Consider the following 18108-nt stretch of genomic DNA (forward strand, 5'->3'; position numbering starts at 1 on the left):
TACACAATGTAAAGCAAAAAAATGTAGCTATCATTCATTGGTTATAAAACTGGGAAGGAAGCTCTAGAGACACTCATGTAGGGGTCTGACCTGTGTCCTGTTCCAGTGTTTTTCATGACTATTTTCATGATGAAATTGAGATGATCCAGCCCAAGATGGCTTTCAAACCTTTTTATCTTCTGTATACTAAAATGCACATCAAATTAGCCTGTGTAAGATGCATTTTGATAAAGCTTATGTTCCATTTTTGTGTGCTTTGCAGCAATGGAACTGGTGTTTGGTCTAATGAAGGTTGTGTGCGCCGGAGCGGGGACCTCAACTACTCAGTGTGTCTTTGTAACCACCTCACTAACTTTGCCATTCTGATGCAAGTGGTGCCTCTGAAGGTGAGATTAAGCAAAGGGGTAAATCTGTTAAAAATGAAAGCATAAATACATCAGTTGCATCCTCACACCACATCAGTAAGTGATTGGAATCGGACTAACTTTTTGCCCAACTCAGGTTTACTCCACATCTTGCTTTCTGCGATGATATTGCAATACTTCTTGGTATTTTCTGCAACTTTTGGTTACTGAAACGGAGCAAGAAGTGAAACACGTCTGAGGTGGGTGGGAATTCTCTTTACTTTATTCTCACCCTTTTGACATGATTCCTTAAAAAGTACTAAGCAGGAAAAGCATACAGCGTATTAGAGGATGTTGTACAGATGATCCTGGCTTTTATAATTCGTTTTCAAGACAGACAGCCAAGATGTGGCTGTTTAAGGGTTTTGGTAACTAGATTGGTGGAATATGAATAACTGAGCTTGAAGTCCATGTGAAATAAACTCTGCTGCCAGCTGGCCCCTGCCATTGTCTCTGCCAGCTTTCCAAGTGCCTCCCTGCTGCTCTTTCTTCACCTTGTTGCTGAGCAGGGGCTTGTGTAGAAAAGGAGCATGTGAAAGAAAATGATGCTTTAGAGCTGGGAGTTGAACCCCTTAGATATAGTTTTCACTATGCTTGGTTCCTTTGTCCAAGGAGTTATCAAGCCTCTTTGCAGTTGGAATGTGACACTTTCCCTGTTTACCCAGGACCTTATGCTTGCTATTTATACTCATCACTGGTTTCAGATGAAGCTTGGATGGCAAACACATTGCTCTCCCCACTAGACATGTTCTTCTCTTCATGATACCTTGCTATGCCTTCAGATTTCCTCAGAGATGGAGCAGAGTGTCAGCTCCTTGCTGGTGAAGTGCTGTTTTGTTTCCGCTGGAGGACTCCCTCTCCAAAACTCAGCACTAAGCAAGGTCAATCCCGTCCTGGATCTTAGCAGACAAACAGCACTTCCATAAGCATGGGAAATATATTTTTTTACTGTTTTATTTGGGTGTGCTACTGTCAGGGAGGATTCAATGGAGATATTGATGAAGCCTTGCTCCAGACAGCCCTTGGTTAATAAATTTTGAATGTATAATATAAATAATTTACAAACTGTACATTTAAAGAAATGTGTATTAACTGTCTGTCAAATTTATACTGTCTGGCACATTCTCAGCTTTCTACAGACACCATCCTAATAATGTGAATTAATAGACTGAAGAAGAGCTTCAGTAGGACAGTAGGAGTCCTGCTGTCACATTTATCACTGTGTGCTGCTAACAAGCGTGGTGTCCTCTGTGGTACAGCTAGAGGGTTTTTGTCAACGCTGTTGGCACGGATGCACCAACTATATCGGCCATGTCTTAGGCTCCTGTTAATTGGTTTGAATGATGGGTTTGGTCCTTTTTTAGGCAGCAGCTTTGCCGAGACAGCTACTGCTGCAGGATAGGCTGCATATGCTCGTGAGGGCGGCACAGAGGTTCCTGCAGATAGATAGAAAAATTAGCTTACAGCGTAAGGGAGCTCTAGTCAGGGTTATATCACTGAGCAGCACCGCAGTCTCTTTGAGGAATAAATCATTCCAGACTGCTATTAGGAGTTACTGATTCAGTAACAATGTTAGCACAACTACTCACCTGGTAATCCTGGTTACATAGTGTAATGCCATTGAAGTCAGGGTCACAGTCTGGAACAAAGAGCTATCCAAAGAGCTTGATTAATACCCACAGCCCTTTGTATTAGTCAAACCGTTTGAAGATGTGGGGTAGCTTGTTCGGGTCACCCAGTTTTTATCTAAGCATTATTACCTTAATTACTTGTAATGGCCCTCATGACCCCGGTTGGTTTCCAAGTATCATTTTCCTAGGTACTCTTTGTACTGATAATAAAATGCAGCTTTGCCTGAAGAGCTTCTCATCTTGTGAGACAAAAGTAGCATGGGAGAAACGGCAATTATTAACCTTGGTTTAAAGAGCAGTGTACAGAGATTTAGCCAGGATTAAACAAGGCATCCACCAATTAAATGTCATTGAAAGATTAGTGGACTCTCCACTGCGGAATAATTCTGAAAGGTCTGACTTTCAAACAAATAGATTTGAGATTGTCATGATTAGTGGGACGCTGCAATAAGTTTTAGTATTACGCAGTATTAGTAATCGGAGATCAAAGATACTTCATATAAAAGTTTTTGGAATTAAGCTTTCCTAAAGAGATCTGAAATGCATAACTAGGAAAGGCTGGATGCGAATGGACTGTCCAGTTCCTCAAAGTCATTTAACGGTTCTGTTTTAAATATTTTCTCCCTACTTAACTTTTTGGTCTAATGCATTTGCATCTGCCAAAGTTTGTGCAGAATGTTTTTGCATTGCTTTTTAATTTTTTTCCTTTATGATTTAGAAAACAAAATGAAAGTGCTGCTGAGGTGTTACATGGATGTGTGAGATACAGAGATAGTCACTTTGATGCATAAAAGCCTTCCTTATGTGACATAGTATTGTAAAAGTCTGGATAAAATAGTTCAGTTTTTTTTTTAATGAAACTTGATTCCCATCATTTTCTGTTGTATTGTGACCCCTCCCACCTAAAATCCCATTTCTGAACAGAAAAAGAAGGGAATTTATAAATTTTTGGCAAGAAAAGTGAAATGCTTACAGGTGAGAGACAAGTATTTCCAGTACAGAGTCTGTATGTTCCTAGTGCAAATCCATGAGTATCTGAAATGCTTGCTGCAGATTTCAATGGAGGATTGTGCAGACTAGGTAGAAAAGATACATTCATTTCTAACCTCTTAAAGTTCACTTAAAACCAAATTTTGAATGCACCTCAATTGGCAGAATTTATAAATGCATTGTAGCATGGAGAAATTTGGCTTTGCAGGTCTGCAGAGTAATGACCCTGAACTACGCCTTGACATGCCTGCTTTGCCCTGCCCTCCATCACCTGCACTAGCTTAATGTTACAGCAAGGTGGCAATGAGCATGGGCCCATGGGGAGTCTCAAGTGATGCTGCTGCTTAGAAGCCAATGAAAGATGTCATCCCGTCAGTGTGCTTTGACTTCAGTTCCTCTGGTTTGGCTATTAAGTAGTCCCTCTCTCAGAGTTCATCAGAAAATCTCATCCCAAATCGTTGTCAAAGACACACCCTTTAAATGGACTGTTCAGGATTATTTTATGATCCTTTAACCAGTGAAAACAAATGCTATCTTCATTGTGCAATTGGCATGAAGTTAAGATTTGGGCAAAGAAAATCTTCCTGGCTTTTGAGCTATACAAGCACACTATGCTTAGTTGCAAATTCCTAACACATTTGCTAAGTATTTGCTGCACGTGTCTAAGCAATAGAGCCTACTGAATCAACTAGACAATTGGAAACTTCACCCAGGCGTCCTTGGAACCCTGTTCAGTAAATGTTAAAATGCTGTGGATTTAAACACACTTACATGTTTATTCACCATGTTCTGAAATTCATGAGCCAAGGTTCAAAGGGCCCATATAAACCACCCATTGAAATACTAGGTTGTCAGTGCTCTAAGGAATTGTTGCAGTGATGTTGTACTCAGTCTTGAACTTCTGTATATTTTATTTTTCTTTTCATAAATGAAGTCCACAGATAATATGAGACAAGAAAAAGAGAGGGTGGGAGTATGCAATTGCCCACATTTGAATAGTTCTGTTTATATAGCAATTATATATATGTGGTCTTGTAAGTAGAACTGGATGAAATTTTTTGACATGAACACTATTTTTGACAGATCATTTATTTTTTGTCTAGAGCCTGTTTCTTACAAAAAGGGATCTGCTTTTCATGAAAATGTAAATAAATTATTGGAAGTGGATTGCCTGAAAATTGGAGAGCTTTCATCAAAAGCTGTATTTTGGTACAAAACCACGACTTCATTCTTCATGGGGATTCTGCTTTGGGTGCTTTATACTTCCATTCTGCTGTGCAAAGTATCGTTTCCCTTTCTCTGCATGGTACTGATGAATGCGGCTCTGAGGGTAGCCCGAGCAGGCAGACATCCTCTCCAAGGGCACTGTAACAGCCTTTAACCTAATGCACCAGTCAGCACAACAGAAAAACCAGGCATGAATAGTTCTGCCACCCCTTGCAGAAAGGCAGGCAGAGGCACAGAAAACAATTAAAAAAAAAAAGAAAAAAAAAAGAAGGGGATATTGACAATTCTAAAGAGAAGTACGTATGCAGCAGCATCGGACCTGGGAGAACATCCCTAGGGGAGAACATTGTTGATGTGGAAATCCATGAACTCTTGACACCGGTTCAATGTGATAAGTGTTCTGATTCTCGCAGCTCCTTTTCATGAGATTGATTTCCTTTTCACTAAAAAAAAAAAAAAAAGGGAAAAAAGAAAAGGAAAAAGCATACGTTTTCCATTCATGAGGCACCGCAGTTTTTTAGAGTGCTGTTCACAACTGGAGAGTATGGCATACTGTCTGATTTCAGAGAAAGCCAAGGTGTCTCTAAGCAACGAATACTGAAAATAAGTGACCTTCCTCAGAAGTAACCTGCCACATAAATACTTGTGGTGAGCATTTCTACTGGCTAGAGCGCTGAGCTTGTATGATAACTATTTACCAAGGATGGTGACTTTTTCTTCTAAGTTATGCTAAACTCAAGCAAGAATCTCCTTGCTTAACTTCTTCTCTTTGTTCCTTCATGTGGTCAAGTCTAGCTTTCTCCACTTAGAGAACAGCAGCATGATTCAGACCTCATCAGCTTTGATGCACTTTGAACCTGTCCCAGCGCCTCCCTACTATTACCGATCCAGGTCATTTCCACACCTTTACCAATATCCAGCACTTCTCGATATATTTACACAGTTTGTGCATTTCTTGTGGGCATAAATGTCTTTATACATTCTCAATATTCTTATCATTGTGATTTTATTATAAGGTACAGAACTATGTTAATGATTTATGCACCTGGCTTGGGGAAGAATTACGATGTCTCACATGGATTTAATTTTGTTTCTGTGAGACATTCATAAGAACAAAATTGCAGGATATCTTGCATCTGACAGTGCTTTCTCTTGAACACATAAAGTATTGTAAGAAGGGGAATGCTGACAAATGGTTAGATGTTTACGGAGCAGACTGTCAGGTGGGTCTAATTTCCAGGAAGCATAGAAATGCAAGAAAGTTCTTAGGAACAAGCTGTGAGTTCTTGATTTTTCTTCTTGATCTTTGCTCAAAACAGGTTAGATTAATTCTGTCACTATTCTGCAGTATGCCAGCTGGAAGTAATCTCCAGAGACCGAAATCTGCAGAGATGAAAAAGCAATTTTATTCCAGTATTTCAGAGAAAGAAATTGAAAGAGAGAAGTCACAAAGAAAAAGCTTAAATTCTGGAATGTTAGCTTAAATGTGACAAAAATGAACCTCTTCTTTGATATCTGTGAGCTATACAGTGGTGTGTGGAGAAAAGGAACTTTGAATGCTGTGAATTAACTAAAACTGAGCTCGGATTACAAGTGTAGTTGAATTCTACACTAGTTTCAGCAAGAGCTTGAACACAAAGTCACAGTGATTGTGAAAGGCTGGTATGAACAATACTGCCGATTAGCTTGAGGTACACGTGTGCAGTTTAGCTACTTTCTGTGATGCAGGGGATTAGCAGCTGTAACAAGTTTATTTCAGGAATGAAATAACCATCTTGGAAAAACTTACAACCATGTGGTGCTCAGATGTCAGCCTGGCACTGACCTGTTAGCCTGCTGATAAATTGGCCCACCTGGAATGCCAAAATTATTTGTGTTTTTATCACTCTGCTGTTATGTCTGTATCACAGCTGGCCCAAATTCATGCTTGCTTGCTGAGATTCATTTATGAGTTTGGTTTTAACTTGAGAAATGGTAGCACTTATTTGGAGTTTTGGATATTAGTGACCATCAACTGGTTTAAATGACTAAATAAGTTAATTAAAGGTAAAATGTGACTGAAGATGAGCAGAATGTTCCTGAAGGGACACGTTCAACCCTTGATTGCCTTTGTGAAGTTGCACAGATGTAATTACGGTCAGCACATGATCAGAATTTGGGAACTCAGCTGAGAAGTCTTTTCACAACTCTGATCAAATTTTACAATTGCATTCTCCCCAACAAAACGTGTCAGTCAGACATTCGGCATCATGCAGATATTAACTAATTTGTGTACTCCTCCTCTGGAAAGCTCATTGCTCTGATCAAGCATCTCTTTCTGATGGGGGAACCTGAGGTAGAGTAAAAAAGTCCCTCACAGCAAATCATTGCTAAAGCTGCGCTCTTGGGGGTTTATGTCTGTCCTTGTCCTTCCCTGCTGCAGAGAACAGTGTTCCTTCCAGCTTTTGCTTAGTCTGATGCAGTCAGAACAAACCCGTACTGCCAGCTGCCCTGCAATGTTACAGTTAGGGAGACAACAGTGCATTAATGTAGCTGTTTTAGGAAAAATAAATAATCCATTTAGTTTGATGTGTTTACACTGGTTTATGTTTGCTGCTTCTGGAGAAAGTCTGAGTAGAGGGTATCCAGGGTGATATGCTCCCTGTGGTGGTTCTCTTGTAGTATATAGTACAACAGTCCTCCGCTGTGCCGCAGGCTGGAGCCTGGATAGGAAGAGCACGGGATGGGAGATGGGATGTTCCCTCAAGTAGCCATCCTCTGCTGGTGCAGAGCCTGGGGAGATCTCTGCCTGCAATGCCGCCTCCTGCAGCCAGCACCCAGTGGTACCTCTGGCTGGAGGGGAAATGGTGGAGAGGTCCCATTCCTGGGGTGGGAGGCACAGGTGATGTCTGCAGGGGAGACATGAGCAATGCTCCTCTCGGGTAGACAGACGGAGGGATGTCACAAGGTGCTTTCTCGACAGCAGAAATCAAACCCAACATGAGCAAGCTGCATTTCAAAAGCACTCCAAAGAAAATTCAAATGCTATTATTTTATTTTGGGCAGCTTTACTTCTTCTCATCAGTCAGTGGGGCCCTATACTCCTGCCAGGAAACATGCCAGCCATCTGGCAGCTTTTATTTTTATAGTGATCCAACAACTACAAAGCATGCCAGGCTATTTGTACCATCTGCCACATAAATGTCATTTTAGCAAAAGGATGGTGGACACCTGGGGACCCCAAGTTCAAAAATCCCTTTAAAGGGGAAATCGTTGTCTCCCACAGCAAAATAGAGTTTGAGGTTTGGGTCCCCCTCCCCCAAGTAACCGATGCAGAACAAAACTATAATATTTATGTCTCCTAGACCATTCTCTTAAATTGTGTTTGTTGGTTTTTTTTCTCCGTTTTCCCTCTTTCTGTCTTTTCTAGCTGCGAGGGTATAAAAATGACTACTATAAAGTTCACATGTGGATGGACATTTCCAGCGAAGTAATAGCGTCATACAATCTGTGGTAGAAGTTGCTCAGGTTTTTAAACAGATTTTTTGCATTTATAAAGCTAGAAATGGCTTTGATTTTCATCCCGTTTGTAGCTCTTGTTCCATAATTCAGAAGGGAGGATCAATCAATATAGTTCAAGCTGCTCACCAATGGGCTTGAAAGCAGAGAAGCATTTATAAAGGGGAAAGTAGTTAAAAACATCTGATCTTGCAGCTGGAGGTATAGAGACAACCCATAGCATCTTTAGAGAGCCCAGGATTTTGAAAAGGCCTGGTGACTTGGCTGTGAGCTTCTATTTAAAAAAGGAAAGACATCTTAAATTTCTGCTTTGCGACAATGTGTGTGTTTTTATTTTTCACTGTTATAGTTGAGTTTGTCTGCACGTTTTGACAATGTATGGCTGACTGAAAACAAAGTGCATCTCTTCATGTTTATAAAGTTTGTTTCCAGAATGTCCTACTATTGTGAAATGCTTTAAAAATATGGGGGATAGGTGTGTAATTTCTAAGTTTGGAGCACTGTTCTCCTAAATCTAATATTGCAGTTATTAATCAAACGTTGCACTCAGGGGGCATTAAAATAGCAGTCTGAAATGGTAACCTTTTTTCTTAAATTTTTCAGCCAGCTGAGGCTCAGATTATATACTCTAATAGGACAATGAAATGGAAATAATGTGGCATTCTCTGATTTCTACTGTTTTGTAATTTTAACATAATTACATTTCTCAGCATGCTTTTCATTGCTGGGAACATAAAGATAATAATGCCTTAGTCCAGTAATTTTTCTTTTGTGTTGCATATTTTAAAATTGGATAGGCATTGCAATTTTTTTGGTCCTTGTTTATTACCATTGACAGTTTATTTCACTGACGAGATCTCTACAGACAGTTTAGACAGCCCTTACCCATCAGATGAACAAAGATAAATCAGTCTGTGTGTTTATTTTAGCATTGTTTTGCAAACTTTCCTTGCTCTTTCTCACTCTCTCTGCTTCCCCCTCCAATTCTATTGCACTGAAAGTTATCCCCATGGAGGAATACATCTTGCTGATCTCTTCACAGTATGATTGTGCATCATATTTCTTTTGTCCTTACTATGCTCATGCCCTTCTTTCCTGAAAATTGAGCACTAATCTCTTGATTTTTAACTCAGAACCATTGTTCATTGTTTTGCTATTCCATTCCTGTGCCAGTACAGCTCTGTTGATTTTGATGGGAGAAAATAGGAGACTTTCTGGTTCTGTCCTTAATCCCATAGAATTACATGGAAAAAACTGGACCAATGCTGACGGATACTAAACAATGCCTCAAATTCCTTAGAGAATTGTTTGGCAGTTACTGAATTTCACTCAGCAGAGGAGAACAAAAAATCACTTTTCGTTTTGGAAAAGGACAAATATTTAAGAGTGCCATAATGGTCAAAAGAATTCTTTTGTTTGAGGAGCATGAAACAGGACCCTATTTTAATTGGAATACTTAACAAAATAACATAGGCTTCCTTTCTGTGGTGAAAATGAAAGCACTGAGCCATTTGGCAGCTAGGTTGTCTTGCTGACTAAAGGATTTCCCCATGCTGCATAAAAATGTTATGGTACTGCACCTTTATCCATCACTGTTCTCTGTTGAATATCTTCAACGGAGATACTTAAATTTAGTCATTCTGTATTCTTGAGTTCAGTCTGTGTCTGCATTGGCCTTTTTATGCCCTTTCTTCCCAAAGCATGGTGTAGGGGATATTCAGGACTGGGTATGTGGAGACTGCTGGCTGCAGTGCAGGCCACAGCTTAGCCACAGTCCTGAATCGAAATCGATGTTTCCGAGTCAAAGCCCAAGCCTGGGATAAGAGAGGCAGACATACTGATTTTCATTGAATTTTACTGGGAGCTGGGTATTTAATTATCCTCACTGCTCTGCAGAATCTCAGACTTGAAGCCTGGCAGGAGATCATCATTTCTCTGCCGGCAAGAGCCTGCTGGACCCAGGCTGGGTTTCATTCTCCTCATAGCACTCTCTGATGGACTTCGGTTTTGCTGTTAGTTGGAGAGCAGGGTGAGTCTGCCTTTGTTGGAACAGAAAGTAGGGAACAGATGTGCAAGTCCTAGATGTATGGGCAAAAGTAGCTCCTTCAGTTTCACAGAGGGTAATCTGCTGTAAATAGAGCTTTTAGCATTTCTTGGGAAACACTGCAAGTCTTAGGCCTGAAACAAAGGCAGAAAACACACCCTGCTTTGTGTTACACAGCGATGTGAGGAAGAACTTGCAGATACCTGCTTTTCTGATCCCCAGACTTCATTATAATCTGGTACCACTTTACAATTTGAGTCTTTCCTCCCTGCCATGGTTCCTTCAGGCTTCATTTGAACTAAAAACTTGCTGTGCAAGATTTGTAATGAGCAGATTACCTACTGTTTGATGACATCTTGCCCAGAACTATTTTAAAAGACGACGTGGGCTTTTAAAAATACTAATTAATACCTTGGCAGAGATATTTGGAAAATCTTGATTTTTTTTTCCTGTCACAGTGAAAAGTTTTAAATAAGCAGCCATCAGGCTGGGCTGGCTGTAGGAAAACGTGCCTTTAATCCTGGAAAGCCCCCTCCCTCGCACTTCATTGCTGATCACTAGGGGCTGTGGACTTAATAGAGAACGGGAATTCGAAAGCAGTTCTGCTGGAAATGGCTGATAAAAGACGATTGTGCTGCTAAGCGTGACTCTTGGAGGCCTTTTTTTCTCCAAACATGTGGTATCTGATACATTGTGGCTTCAGAAAAGAAGTCTCTGAATTAAGTTAGACTTCCCCCCCCCCCCCCCCCCGAGTGGTGATTACACAGTGCCATTGAGGATGGCCCCGCCAAAATTACTCTTGTGGTCTCAGCGAGTAGACTGAGCCTCCTGAAGTAAACACGGATCTTAATTTGAAAAAACCGTAATGTTATCATAATGATATGTCCCTAACAAAGTGCTTGGCAAGCTGAAGGAAAACACAGATTTGTAGTGTTATTATTTAATATCTAAATAAGGGTCTCGCTGGACTAAAATTGAATTTCAGCAGCCTTTCTGGAGGCAATTAAAACCATTAGCTTCATCAGCCAAGGCCAGCGTTTTAACGTCTCTGAAACATTCAGGCTGCCAAAGTTAATTATTCATCCTTTTCTTAATTGGATTCGGATTGCATTTTAAAGGTACAGCTTTAATAGGGTTGGCTGAGCCTTAATTTTTCACCCCTACCTCTCCTCCCTTCCCTCCCCCCAAGAAATGTCTCATAAGATACTGTTCCAAGCCTTTGGCAGAAGGGTTTGAACGTGGATTTCAGCCCCGGCCAGTGGCTGATGGCGTCATGGCAGATCTCAGTTGGTTTGATAAACAGGATAAGAACCATACCTCATTGTAAAGTAACTCGTGGTGGGAATGCTTCTTTGAGATGGAAAGCTGACCAAGAAGGACACTAAAATATAGCTTGCTCTTATGGTTGGCCTTAGGACAAAATACAATTGACATGTCTTATATTTCCACCAGTAATCAAGTAACTTTGCTTTCATAAAATTTTATATGCTATATAAGCACATGCAAAAATAATTATATTCTGTGTTCTGCCAGTAAGTAACACTGAAATACAAATGATAGGTAGGATATAGCCCTTAGGTAGCAGGGCTCATTTTTTAAGACTGTAAAACATTCTTTGGTTCAAGAACTTTGCTTTTCAGGAAGGAGATTTCAAAAGTAGTTTAGACAATGAAATTACTGCTTTTGATGGCTAAATTGTGATGTAATTTGGTATATGGACAAACCCTTTCAGGATCAGCTATGAAAAACCTTGTTTTAAGTATTTGAACTCAGCGCTTCATCTGTTGTGTTGCCTCTAAAGGCAGACATAGAGGGATATTTTGCAGTATGTAAACCAGAAATTTTTAGCTTAGCACTTCCCCAAAATGTCCATTCCTCTGGAGAAAGGTATAAGCAGAAAACAAGCAATCAACTGCCTGAGAGATGAATAATAAGAAAAAAAGGACAGGAGTACAAATTTCACCTGGAAGGGGACATGGAGCAGCGGGAGCCCTGTGTCACCCAGACAGATGCTCTGATCTGACCAGCTGCTATTTTGTGGTCCTATAGCCCATTTAGCTTTTTGCCAGGTGGTTGTGCTGTGTTGTATATACAGTTGCTCATTAATGTTACATGAATAAGTAGGTTTTCTGTTCTAGATCAGTTTTTCATATATAGCCTGCTGAACAAGTCTTTCAGTGTCAACTGACCTTTTCCAGATACTTCAGAGATGAAAAGTACCATCCCATTCATTACTGTAATATATGAGCATCTTCCTATGCGGTATTTTTAACCAGAGGAGTTAGATGTCACTCATTTTCTTGTTATTAACAACATCATAAAGGAAAAATATGTATTTGGAGTCTGAACTGGGATCTTTGCAGGATCATTCCTGGGTCCATCCGGTTGCCTGTGAGTTTCCAAAATAAAAATGTTGAGCAATGTACTAACTTCTTATACGAGAGAGAACAGGGGTAAGACAATAGACTATGTATAACACTCAAATGAGTGTAACTACTTAAACCATCAGATATCTGTCCATGCTATTACTGACACTTGCAAGGTAAAGGGTGTTACAGCCCAAACTGAAAGGGTGAGAGTTTTATATGGAGTATGAATTTTTAATTTGACTCTGTCAAAGCTGACACTAAGAAACATCTGTCTTTTAGTGTTCATGATTACTAACGCTCACGACTGTATGAGCTTGTTTCCTAACTTTTCAGCTTGCTGCAGAGTAAGAGAATGAGTGTATAAACTCAAAGAAGCAAAACCTTTTAGAAGAAAAGAATAATTTAATGTAGAATGGGACAAGTATGAGATTCAGGCTCTTGGGACTACTTCATAGATTATTCAGTGTTTTATTTGGTAGTTTTTAATGCTGTTTTCTCTGGTAATAGCAGTAGAGTCTGATTAGCATTGTGCAGACAAGATCATCCCAAATTACTGTCTTGTATTTCACATCATGCACGAAAGCTGAAAATTTTCAAAAAGGCAAGCTGAGGTAAGATGAAATCAGCTTTTATCAGAGCATTGGAATTTATAGGAAATTGTTTCTTAATTCATGATGCATAATGCTTTGACAATCCAAGTATTTCTAAAAATCCGCACGTTTGCTATCCCTTATAGTGTGAAGACAGACACGCACAACATCCAACTGTGCTGTAACAGCTGGGTTGTGAGAAGTTAGTAGAGAGCTGGTAATTTAAATACAGGTTCTCTTCTCTCCTGCACCATATATCTGTATTTAGAAATGAGGCTCTACACCCTGGAAGTCATTCCAGGCCTCCTTTTGATGCTGTATTCTTCCCCCTGCAATTCATATCATGCACAGAAAGGACCTCGTTTCATCGGCTGGAGCTGCTGTGAATGAACAGGGAGCGCTGCCTTGCATCCCTCCAACTTTGAGAACAGCTATCACAGGCTCCGCCTTTTCCTTAATAAACAAAAAATGGTTCAAAACTACCTACAGGCTTTCTGTCCCTCACACTAGGCAAGATGAGAATGTGAACTGCAGCAATGTTGCTTTTGAAATAGTTGTTAACAGACTGACGTGGGTGTTGATTTAAGAGTGTCATTCTTAAAAGCATCGTCAAATTTCAGTTGTGATTGCTAGAGCAAGAGTGATTTCCAGTTCCTAGATGTGGGGATCTGTGCAGGTTATTTTAGGTTTCAATGAATCTTCTACATTTTGTTGATAATAGATATTATTTTTTTCCCTTTTCATTTCTAAATAATACAGGCTCCACCTGGGAGAACTTGATTCATGTCTTGTCTTGCCCTTCAGGGGTTTCTGGAGGAAGACTGAGCTAAAACCCAGAGAAGGACTTTCTTAGAGGCATGTTAGGCGTGACTGAAATCAGTTACAAAAAGATGTTTGTGTGATTGTTATCTTCTCTCTGATTATTATGGAAAAAAACAAAGGCTTTGATTTTTGCCCATTTCCACTAGATTGATCCTCTGTATCTTCTGTACTTGTATGTGATAGCAAGACATTACCTTTCTTTTGCAGATCTTATCCGCTTTGCCAAGCACAAACACTGTGATAGACCACTGTAAATCTAAATGAGCACCGAGCAGCTTTGACCTCTGTAGGGAACGTTTGCTGGCTGCCGGTGTTGGGAGTGAAAGAAAGCTTTGAACTGCTGAGAAATACTGATTTCAGAGCAACCTGAAGCTAGAAAAGCTTCCTCTGCTCCCCTCCTCCCTCTGTAGAACTGCAAGCCACCTGTAGCTAGAGAAAGCGGTGTGTATTGGAGCAATCAGGAAATACGATCCATGCATTTTGGACATGAATATCCCTGATGAGGAAATCACTTCTGAACTGCCCAATTTACCATACAAGTTATTCCTACTTCAGGAGTAATCTGTGCAGAATGGCTATACGTGGCTTCTCTGGGGGATGAGGTACAATAGGAGCTCTTTTGTAGAAATTATATGGACCTTTTAAGCTGGTCCACCACACAGAACCCTTTTGGTTCTGTAATTGATGCTATCCAAGTCAGGGAAAAGAAATGTGACTTTGGCTGAAAGAGAAAAAAATACTAAAGGGCTGTATCATATTTCCTAGGAACTGAAACGCCATAGCAACAGTTGTCTTTCAGTGCTACTGCTGCATCGCTTAATAGTTCTCAGTTTGCTATGCGAGCCACAATCTATTCTGCTGTAACACTTGCTGCACATCAGCTGATACTGTTGGCAGATAATTAGGAGAAAAATGTGCATATACATCACATCGGTTTTGTCTGTATTTAAAATTATTTCTTTTTCTCATAACCACATGACATATTATTTCTGTCCTTTAAAAGGAATTTAACGGGAAGTTTATTGGTAGAACTGGTTGGGTTTGAGAACGTCTAATGAAATTCTTTGGGGGAGAATTTTTATTGTGTATGTGTAAAATAATAGAAAATCCCAAACTGTGAGAAAGGATTATTTTTTATTAGATTGAGTTACTGTTCCAAAAAAATTGGAAAATATATTTTTCCTTTCATTATTTTTCAGAATAAATAAATATTTTGAATGAGTTTCCACCAAGGGATTTAATTCATAGTGAATAGACATTAAAATAAAACCACAGTATTTCAAGCATCAAAATTAAACTTTTTGATTGACCACATTTATTCCCCTCCCCCCCCCCCCCCCCCCCCAAGATGTTCCATTTATGAAAATGTAAACTCTATCCAAATTCAACTCAGGAAAAATGTCTGAAAATTCTTCTGAGATGAGAAAACTTTTTCCTGCCTAGCTGTGTTCTACTTATTATATATTAATATTGCCTGGCTGCCTGTGTTGGGTGTGGCTTTTTTGTCATTCTTTCTGAGAACTGGCATGGAAAACTGAAGCACGCTTTCTGATTAATTTTGGATGAATGGTCAAAACACACTGTCCCTCGCCTGTTGAATTGGTTTTAGCATAGATCCTAGTGGTGGGCACTATAGAGTTACAGATTAAATGTTCATGAAAATGGAATTACTTCTACGAAAGGTGCCTGTAGATAAAACCAGAGGTTGAGATGAGAGGCTGAGGCTGACTGCTCATGCTGGGTCTTTTCTGTGGTTTTCCGTTCTGTAGATCTCAGTCCAGCTTCTTCAATGGGCACTAAAAATGTGACACATTAAACAGAACAAGTGGGCTATAAATGGCCAGTAATTTATGGGTTATCTTGGTTTGTCAGTTCTCAGTGCTGTGAAGCACTTCAGGTATTTACACAATGATGTAAATTATTGCAGCGTGTGGGCATGAGCAAAGTGCCCTGCGAGCTGTGAAAGATCCTGTTGCTGACACTGTTTGTGCAGCCCAGTAAACTGCTCTGATCTCGGGCTTGACGATATTGCAGCAGCAGAGAAACTAACTTACTCTGAGGAAATACTGCTTCAGGAAATAAAAGAGGGTTCCTTTTTATTTCTGTGTATTTTATATCCACTGCTCAAAATGCAATGAGCATGTGGATGCCCTGGCTGTGTGGCTGAGTTTTGAGCTGGCTTTTCATTTCATGTGTTAGAAATGGCATTAAATGGTTGTGAACATCAGTTTATATATGGTCAGATGGAGCAGGAAACACTATGTACAGGGGGGCTGACCTGTGGTTCTGTAGTGCAATCAATTAATAGTTCTTGTTTTTTTCTTTGTGTGCAGCTAACAAGAGGACACCAGGTGGCCCTCTCCTCCATCACTTACATTGGCTGTGCTCTGTCCATCTTCTGCTTGACGATCACACTGGTCACATTTGCTGTATTGTCGTGAGTAATTTTAACTTAATACCTGCTGAGCAACTATGATGCAGAAAGCCAAGCAGTGCATTTCAGGCCACTGGTTAGGATCCCTTCAGGTTCCCAGGATAAAACAAAGGCTATTAATTCTACAACCTTCCTTAATTAGATTCTGCACATGTATTTGTAACAGTTGGTTGGTTATTTCTGAATTACTTTCATTTCCTGAAATGGGGTGGTCTTTATATACCAAGCTGTTTCCATCCTGTGAGGGCGTTTCAGATTTTTTTTAAACTCTCCATGCTTTGCTAGTTCAGGAATCTTGCAAGGAAGCTGTAGGAGGGCTTGATCTGGAGCTCAAAGCAAGTACAATATGAACAAAGACTGCAGGGTCAACCCCTCTTCCCCCACTACATACATCTTTGGATTGCTTGGAGTGTACCATCAGTACTTTCTGCTTTTTAGCTCTCTTGTCTGTAAGGCAGTGTGTTTATAAAGGTGTCTCCAGAAAGGAAGGCTTGGTCAACATTAACTGCCTCACTTTTGTTTCATACAGCTTATAAACAATTACATCATATAACCCACATTTATTTTCAAGTATCCTGCTGTTCTGTTAGGCTAGTTTTCTAAAGTGTTGCTTTAGTACGGTAAAGGATGCCATAAGGCAGTGTGAAATTCAGTCCATGGCTTGTGTTTAAACGCTCTGGATCTCTGCAGCCTGCTGCAGTAACACGGCAGCTCCTTCAAGGGCTGCCATGGGGCACTTAGGGTCTTTGTGCCTGTTATATTCCGGAAGTGACAACTGAGTTGGAGGCCCATCTGGGCTTGATGTAAACGTTTCTGAAAAAGCTTTCATAGAGGTTTCTCTCTAAATAAAAAATAGAAAACCTGACCGAGGGTGAAGCGTAACTTGTCTGAGGTTGTGCAGTGGATTGGGAGCACAGCAAGGAATAGGATTCTTCTCCTCCTCCACACATGAAACCATGTTCTTCCTACTCAAGAGTTCAATTTTTGATTTCTGTGCCTAAGCATGTCTTTTGGACATCCTGTTAAGAGGCCAGTTTCTAGGAAAAGGGACTTGCTGAAAACCCAGTAAACTGACTGCAATGTTTGTTTGTTCCAAACCCCGTGTTATTTCCAAGTCTCAATCAAGATCTGTGTTGGTCATACTTGGATTAAGTGTGCAACGCGTGGCAAAATCACTCTAAAGAAGTCCAGCGCCTGCCTATCATCTGGCTTTGCACTGCTGGGGTGTTTAGGCTAAGGGAAATGATCTGCTGAACTGTTGTCTGAGTGCAAAACTGGGTGTTCTAGTGTTCAAAAAGGAAAAAGGAGCAAGAGGAGATGGTATTGCTGCAGCAGGGCTGAAAACTCCTCGAGAAACGAGGCAAACAGGAGGTGTGGAAAGAGAGCTTGGACCCAGCTGACTGTCACAGGTTTAAGCACTCCACCTACATACAAGATCATTCAAACTGCAATTAAAAATAATTTGATTAGGTTTTCACTGGAGAGCAGGGCCTCATTAAGCAGCTGAAGTGGAATTTTGCAATGTAGTGTTAGATGACCATGAGGTAAGTGGAGAAGAATCTGGCAAGTTCTTTGCTACTCTGTGTACTGGCAGCAACGGCCACTTCCCAGGGGGGCAGTCCCGATTGCCTGCAGGGTAATGACATTCCAGTCTGCACCCGCATGAAGTTCCTTGTTAGAAAGCCACCAGGCAGTGAACCTGTCTCTTCAAATTACTTTTAGGACATCAATACTTCTGGTTGCCTCCCTCTTCACTTCCTTCTAATCGAGCACTGGCTACAACAGTGCTGGAAAAGCAGGGCTGAGAGCAAGCCATCATCTGTGTCGTCCACTCTGTGTTACCCTGCTACCAGGGGCACGCACGATGTGTCACCAGCGGCTGTGAAAGACATCACCAGCCACAGTGATATGACAAAAAGACGGGAAGGTGTACTGTTGTGTGGAGGAAGCATTGCCATTCACAGAGCCAAATGGCCCAGGGCTCGTGAAATGATGAAAAGTGACAGTAGGGGCTGGCAGGCAGTATGGATTACAATAGAAAACCCATTAATCACCAGTACCCTTCTTCTTTTAAAGAGAAGAATAAAATTATGCTAAAG

General features: G+C 40.5%; 1 protein-coding gene across 10 annotated transcripts in view; it reads left to right on the forward strand.

Annotated features, from left to right (window-relative positions):
- The window catches only part of ADGRD1 (adhesion G protein-coupled receptor D1), a 172703-nt gene that overhangs the window by 106314 nt on the left and 48281 nt on the right, over positions 1-18108 (forward strand). For all 10 annotated transcript variants that reach the window (XM_080405451.1, XM_080405455.1, XM_080405453.1 and 7 more), the window contains 2 exons: positions 263-386; positions 15909-16012. In XM_080405451.1, coding sequence (XP_080261577.1) covers positions 263-386; positions 15909-16012 — 228 coding nt within the window. The remainder of the gene's footprint in view (positions 1-262; positions 387-15908; positions 16013-18108) is intronic.

The sequence above is a fragment of the Falco punctatus genome (assembly GCF_963210335.1).
Source record: "Falco punctatus genome assembly, chromosome: 1".
NCBI classification, from domain to species: domain Eukaryota; kingdom Metazoa; phylum Chordata; class Aves; order Falconiformes; family Falconidae; genus Falco; species Falco punctatus.